The following is a 7,199-nucleotide window of genomic DNA, read 5'->3' on the forward strand; positions in this document are numbered from 1 at the left end:
GCGGGGGGGCAGAGAAGTGAGCGGGAGGGTTTGGTGAGGCGGGGGAGGCCCTGGGGGTTGTTCCTGCCACGGGTTTTGTAAATAAACACTTTAGAGAAAAAACTTTGAGAAAGTTCAGTGTGAAGGGTCTGGCTGCCCGTGCTGTGAGGTGAAGGGCAATGGTGGAGCGTGGGGAGAGGGTCGAGTGGCTGAGGGAACACCTGAGGGAATCCTTTCCCAGGCTTAAACCAGTTGTAGGCACAAGTTCCTTTGAATGAATACATGTTTATTTTCTGCCTTCAGGGCTGTTTTGTGTTCTGCAACCTCTTCTGGCATCCTCTGCGGGCTGTGCTGGGGTCTGGCACCATCAGCAGTACGAGGTCTCCAAAAGACCTTTAGGAAACTGACCCTCTTTTTGTTTCTCACGTCACACTCGATGCAGGAACTTTAATTGAAGTACTTCCCCGTGTTACCAAGATTGGGACATCTGGATTAGCCTGTGCCCTGGTGTTTGGAGAGATTATGTCAAGGAATTTTTGGGGAGAGCAGGGGAGAAGGCCCAGGGTTATTTCACAGCGTAGCCAATGATGTGAGGAGTGATGGGCGGGCAGGGCAGCTCCACCTTGATGTGTCGTAACTTCAGCTCCGAGAAATTGGCTTCTTCCAGATTTTTCCATGCCTCTCTTGTTATGCAACATCCATCAAAGAGGAGTTTCCAAGTCGGATGGCAGACCTGCTGCCAAAAATAATTCCAGCTGGAACGATCCGCAGCCACGTGCTCCAAGAAATAGAAAGCTCCTCCCTGGGGAAAACAAAAAGTCGTCTCATGGAGCCGCGGGGGTTGTGCCCAACTTCTGCCCCCATCCCACCTCCCTGCAAACACAGACCCGTGGATGTGCTGTTTGCTCACTCATGACTGTTCTCCCACCCCTCTCCTGCCTGCCCTTTTGCTCCTGTGGTGTCAGTGGAATTAAAGTAAGCAAGAAAGTTGCAGAGATTCAAAATGCCTGTTCTAAAAGCATGAAGGATGCACTTATTTCATCCTTCTTTTATTATAGCAATAGTTTGTTGTCTTTCTGTTTCAGTTACAGCTTCCAGCATGGCATTTTTTGTGAAGGAAACAAAGAGAAACATACAAATCCTACTCAAACTCATCAGTTTTTGACAACCCAGAAGATCGTCTTGAAAATGTCGTTTTAAAGGCTGAAAGTTCATTGCAAAAATACCCCAGCAAAACTGCTTTTAGAAAGATCTTTAGCTTGATTAGTATTCTGCAGGGAATGAAGGTGCCTAGTTAGACTGGTAGATCAGCCCCACTTCTAAGAGCAGTTGATTTGAAATGCAGACTTTCAATCTTGATCAGAGAGCTTCCCACCCAAAGAAAATCTGGTGCATGTGGGGAGAGGCAACACCAGAGGAACCAGTTCTCTGTGTATTATAATTACTTATAAAGCCAGTGGCAGTTCTAATTAGCAGCCTATGTTATTTCTAGGGTTTTACTGTAGGAATAGGACAGACTGATACTGCTTTGCACCACTTAGCAGAGTGGTTGTAAATCTGAATTAACTGGGGAAATCAACCGGGTCTGGTTTGTAAGCTCAAAACCAACTTCTATTTCCCATTTTTTGGTGCAGCACCTGTGGAATAAAGGCAGTGACAGAACTTTTTTCTTCAGATACTCACTGGTCTGAGCACTCGCAGAACCTCTCTCAGGGTGCCAGTGATGTTGCTCACGGAGCAGAGGACCAGGGTGCAGACCACGGCATCCACGGAGCTGCTGGGCACCTGGTGCAAGTCTTCTCCTGCAGCCACCAGGAAACCCTCGTACTGGAGGTGCTGGTTCTTGCTTAGGTTTTTCAACAGGCTTTGCTGGAAGTTGGGGTTTATGTCGGTGCAGGTGACTTTGCAGCCTGGTGGGTAGAACTGGAAGTTCATGCCGCAGCCGGTCCCGATCTCCAGCAGCTTCAGCTCTCCCGAGGGGCTGGTGAAGTCAGGTAGGTTACGAAATAACTCCTGCTTATGCTTCTTGACTTTCTTCTGGTGATATGCAGAACACTTATCTGAGAAGAAAGGGAAAAATACCTTCCTGCAGAAGGGCTGCCATATGCCCAGGAAGGAGAGCAGGTAGATGGGCATGGCAAGCAGCGCCAGGCAAGCACGGAGGAAGAGGATGGTGACCTCTGCCATTTCTGCTGTGGAACAGAGGGTCCCTACTGAGCAAAACTAGTGGATTAGAACCCTTGAAATCCAGGCAGCTGCATTCATGTGCTTGCCGTGTTCCCCTGGAGGTACATCCAGCTCCTTGGATTGACCTGGTAGGCTTTTCGCTAGAGGTGGTTTTACAGTCCAGTCACAGGCAAGGACGGGCAGAGCAGAACTGCTTAGCAACTGGTCCTGGGAACGTCCCGGCTGTGGAAGAGGAGCTGCCAGTCCTTTATGTAACCTCGGTAAACTGGGCAGGAGAACTCTGTCTGCATTCGCTGGCAAAGTGCCACGGGATGGCCAAATTTGGTGTTGAGTGGTTTCAGGTGATAGGTCGAATCTCTGCTCTCTTGTCCTGGTGAGGAGATCACTCTGGATTTGCTGTGGGAGTTTCCTTAGGAGCGTGATTAGCATTTCAGCTGCAACACACTGGGTTAGGAGTTTGTTTTCCACCCTGTTTTAAGTGGCTGGATGAACCAGTCGGCTGCTTGCTCTCTGCAACGGCACTTTTCAGTCCTTCAGTTTTGTGGACACATGAAATACTTTGGTATGTGCATGTGGGCCCTTCTGCACTGAACAAGCTCCTGTTTCTTAGTTACATTTCAGACCTTTGAATGGAACAGAGAGATAAAACTTAACGCAGTGATTACTGCCTGCAGCGTGTGTCTTGGTTTTATTACCTTCATAAGCCTGAATCAACAATGAATGGTCTGTTTTAAGCTAAATGCGTCCCATAAAACTTTTCCAACTTTGCAATCATCGGTGCTTTCGCAAAAGGACTTGGCAGCAAAGTAGATGAGGAGCCTCGTGTAGGAAACAGGACTTCAGGCTCCTGAGAAGGGCAGTTCTGGTGTGAGCTGCGCTGGAGAATTTTGTTTCTCTGCAGGCACCCCCTTGTCCCATGAGTTACTTCCTCCCTCTAGTGGAAATAAAGCAGATTTAAACCCCAGCACCGGCAGCGTCGTTATTAGGCTGCTTCATTAACGCGTCTGATGTGCCTCCTTCCTCCCCCTTGTGGCAACGACATTAGAAAAATAAATTTAAATCATGGGAATGACTTTCTGGGTAGACCGGCTGGATGTGTGCAGAGCACGGAATAGAGACATGAACGTGTGGTTTTCTCACCGTCTGTATCAGGTTTTACTTCCTTGCTGCTGTGTTGCAGAAAATCGAAGAAAAAGTGCAACAGTGGCCAGGAAAGCAGCACCTTCCCTTGGTGTCCTCGGGGAGTTTAACTGGAAAACATTTCAAACGAACCTCCTGGCTGTGAAAAGAGGGGGCTTTAAGGTCACACCTTAAGGTGTGATCTAGATGGGAGAGAGCAGAAAATCAAGAATTGAAGGCTAGGTAAGGCATGTTGGTGGAGCACGACAGGGGCTCTGAGGATGTGGCTCGTCTGGTAAAAGCATTTTACAGTGAAGGTGGGATTTCTGCCACCTGAGGTAAGAAATGCCTGTTTCCTCCCAGTGGAAAGACATGTTCTGGTGTTTGCTTTGTCTGTGGCTCTTCCACGGTAGATCTGGCAGCCTTGGCATCTCAGGGCCAGGGAGAGCTGGTGCAGGGGGGTTGTAATGAGCACTTCCCTGAATTAATGAAGGTCCCATTGGGGGGCCTGTCCTGGCACTGGGGGGGCTGTCCTGGCACGGGCAGGGGAACCTGCTGGTAAATGTATTTCCTAATGGGAAGGCTGAACTGAAAGTGCTTGTTCTGCTGCTCCATCTATTATGCATGTGTCCTGGGTCGGGAAATTAGAGGTTGGGCAACATTGTCTGCCCTTAGCAGAACGTTGGCACCCTGGAGCTGCTTGCATCTGCCTCTGTTCCCTTTCCTCCCTCTCCTCTTTCCATCTCTCTCCTTTATTTTATTTTGGACTGAGGTGTCTTGTCTAGACTCCCTTCCCATTTGCCTGGTCCCTGTGAGCAGCTCCATTCCAGACCTCCAGCCACAAAAACCTGGCTAGCAAGTGGGAGAAGGTGATTCCCACTTTGAAGGTGCTGGGGATGCTCAGGAAGTTTTCCATACTTTTATTCCAGGGATCCAGCTGCTGCATGTGGGCTGAAACTGGGGGTGTGAAAAACCTTCCATAGAGCAAGAAAGGAGGAGTGAAGGCAGGTCTGTGCCCTGCAGCACTCACAGACATGTATCTTGCTGCATATGAAGACTAGTAGGAGTCCAGCAAAGTGTGATAAGTATGTGCCTCAAATTCATGGAGTGTATGGAAAGATTTTCTCACATAAGGAGTCCCCTAAGCCCAGGAGAAGTGCTGGGAGCAGCTGAACTGGGAGGGGAAGTGCAAGAGCCAGCCCGGCCTCACACAGCGAGCGTGCCAGGTTGTGCTTCCTGGGGAACAGAGAAGTCAGGTTGAATTTATTACCTGTACAGAAATGTTTAACTGAACTGAATCTGAAGGCTCAGAGCCTGCCTCCTTCCAGCCTGTTATCTGGGAGAAACAACCGCTCCAAACTCCACCAGGAATGTGCTTATCAGTTTGGTGGCTGCTGCACCGTGACACCTGGGCTGGCCCTGCAGGGCTGGGACTTGGTGTGTGGGACGTGCCAACCTCTGGCCTCTGCCAGCACTGGGAGCCAGCCCCTCTGACAGGGAGACAGAGCTTGCTGGGGAACATCATTCCCTGAGTAACAAGGGGATCTCACCCATGGTACAGAAGTCTTTCAGACTGCAGCAGCCTCTCTGGCTCTTCACATGAAAGCAACCTGTTTGAATTACACAGTCATTCCAGCTCCTCATCTTGGGTGCCTTGTTTGCCTGGTGTGTGTCACAGCAGAGACCCAGGTCCCCTGGTTATTCCTACAGAGCCCAGACCCCTCCTGTGATTTGCAGAGGTGTGTGTGTGACAGATCCCTGACCACGAAGCCTTGGAACTGCTGAGGCCATCCAGAGGTCACTGCTCTGAAGGTGAAGGGAGCAGGAAAGGCTGTAATGATTAAATAAGGGAAAGGCAGTTTCCTTACCCAGCAACTTTGTATTGGCTTTTTTTTGCACTGAGCAGCTGGGTGCTCCTTAAAGAGACAGCCCAGTGCCAGGCAGTTATTGTTCAGCTTGGGAATGACAGAATCATCTTGGTTCTGTTGCTTGGGATCTGAGTGGGTTTGTCCTCTTTCAACCCTGGGTGGGTTTGATGGCTTTTACTGTTCTGGTTACAAACAAGCAAAACCATGAGCTGGAGTTGTACCATTTATCTGCTTCCCAAGGCAACATTCCTTTTGAAATCCTTTAAAATCCCCTTTCCACTGGGATGAGGATGCTGAACTGGATGGCTCTGGCTGCTGGTGAGACAGGAGGGCACCTCCAGCTCTGCCTGGGGATGGTGCTGAACCCCACGCCCCATTTCTGGGATAGTCATTCCAAGGTTTGTGCCAGGATCACCTGGGTCAATTAGGAACTTTCTTGGTTTGTTCCCAACTGTTCAACCTCTCCGGGCTCTGACCTATTTATTTCTTTAAGCACCTTGCTTAAAGATATCTTACACAAACCGTAACAACACCCCTGAGGCCCCAGAATGTCCTTGAAATATTTCTGGTGCCTGGTGCTCCCCAAGGGGCCTCCTGTGCCCACAGCAGCTCTGGGGGTGCCCTAGTTGGGAGCCTGGGGGTGCAGCCACGTTCCCTGGGTGCAGCACCCTGAGCTCCACCCTTGGCTCTGTAGAGAAACTGTTTTTTCTTGCTTTACACAACTTAAATTTCACGTTTGAACACTTAAAACACGCTGGGTTTGGGAGGTGTTTCTCAGCAGTCTGTTATCCCTGGATTTAAAATGTGTTTCAGTGATTTTTTATTCCCAATTATTTTCACATTTGCTGGAAATGTTCACCTTTGTGACAACCAAGCTACAGAAAGTCCAGTTTGGACTGAACATTTCTCAGCATCTGTAGCTTTCTGTAGCAGTTTCTTTCATGTGTAAGTGCTTTTTGATTACTTATGGCTTGAGGTAGCTGCATTTTTCAGGTTGTCTCTGCCCTCCTGTTTTCACCAGGCAGTCCCATAAAAGTCAGTGCTGTAAAGTGAGGGCAGATTTAGTTCCTGTGTCATTTCCAAAGCAAGACAAACGAGTTCTCCAGCTCACTGCTGTGTCCTGCTCCTTGTCTGCTCAGCACACAGCACCTAAAGCTCTGCTCAGAGGACAAAGGTTTAACATTCTGGGAAGAGGACATTTCTGCAAGGTGGATTATTATCTTTCTTTTTTTTTTTCCTCTCTCTCAACCAGCAACCCAACAGTGTTTCAGGTTGTTCTTTTCAGCAACACAGGCACACTCTGAGTGAGAACAAGACCTGCAGAACAATAAATTGATCCTAAAATGGCAGTGATAAATTACAGGCTTAACACGATAGGCATTAAGTTCTATGTATAAAGGAGGAGGAGTTGCCTCTAGACTGAAGAAGAGTAACTTGGGTCAATTATTAACACTCTTATTCACCATTTTACTGGGAAAAAAACCCCAGAAATCTGTGTATTTGTTGGGTTTGTAGTTGAGGATGGAATTCTGTGGCAAACTTCCAGCTCTTTAGTGAGCAGCTGGGGTGTTGGGGAGCTCCCCAGCTCCCCGAGAAACCCGCCAGTGCTGAGGAAGGACCTTTGGGAAGGAAGGGAACAGCCCCGGTCCCAACTGGAAGTGACTCCAGCATCACTGCCTGCCAGGAGTGACTTCTGGGCACTTCTTTACCAAACCTGGTGGTTCCCAGGTGGTCCAGGGATGAGGTCGCAGAGCATCTTGGTGCTGCAGCCCATGAGGTGCGTGCACACATGGGAAGTTTTATCCTGAAACTGTTAGAAAAAACGAGGCAGCGTGTGGGGCCGGGGCAAACCTTTCCCTTTCCCACGGTCACAGCCCACGCCGGGTGCTGCAGGGCTTGGGCACTCGTTTCTGGGCTGTTCTGGTGGGTCAGGCCGAGGTTGTAGCCTTGGGCTGAGCAAAGTTCTGTTGGGAGGATTGGAGATGCTGGTTCCGGAGCTGGATTCACCCCCAGGGCGGTCCCGCACCCCGGAGGGCGGGGGGGGGG

The 7,199-nt window shown here is 49.5% G+C and overlaps 1 protein-coding gene across 1 annotated transcript; it reads right to left on the bottom strand.

The window, feature by feature from the left end:
* Positions 1-544: 544 nt before the first annotated feature.
* Positions 545-2,166, bottom strand: METTL7A (methyltransferase like 7A). The gene is made up of 2 exons (XM_009994072.1): positions 1,663-2,166; positions 545-781 (listed from the first exon to the last, which is right to left on the bottom strand). Exons 1-2 carry the CDS (start codon positions 2,164-2,166, stop codon positions 545-547), a joined length of 741 nt encoding a protein of 246 aa, XP_009992374.1.
* Between the last annotated feature and the right edge of the window lie 5,033 nt (positions 2,167-7,199).

Source organism: Chaetura pelagica, unplaced genomic scaffold, assembly GCF_000747805.2.
Source record: "Chaetura pelagica isolate M959 unplaced genomic scaffold, ChaPel_1.0 scaffold743, whole genome shotgun sequence".
Lineage (NCBI taxonomy): Eukaryota > Metazoa > Chordata > Aves > Apodiformes > Apodidae > Chaetura > Chaetura pelagica.

Excerpts from the sequence above, each read along its gene's own strand:
- METTL7A (XM_009994072.1), bottom strand. The coding sequence starts at position 2,166 with ATGGCAGAGGTCACCATCCTCTTCCTCCGTGCTTGCCTGGCGCTGCTT. Across the intron at positions 782-1,662 it reads TTCTGCGAGTGCTCAGACCA|GGAGGAGCTTTCTATTTCTT; the intron begins GTGAGTATCTGA and ends TGTTTTCCCCAG.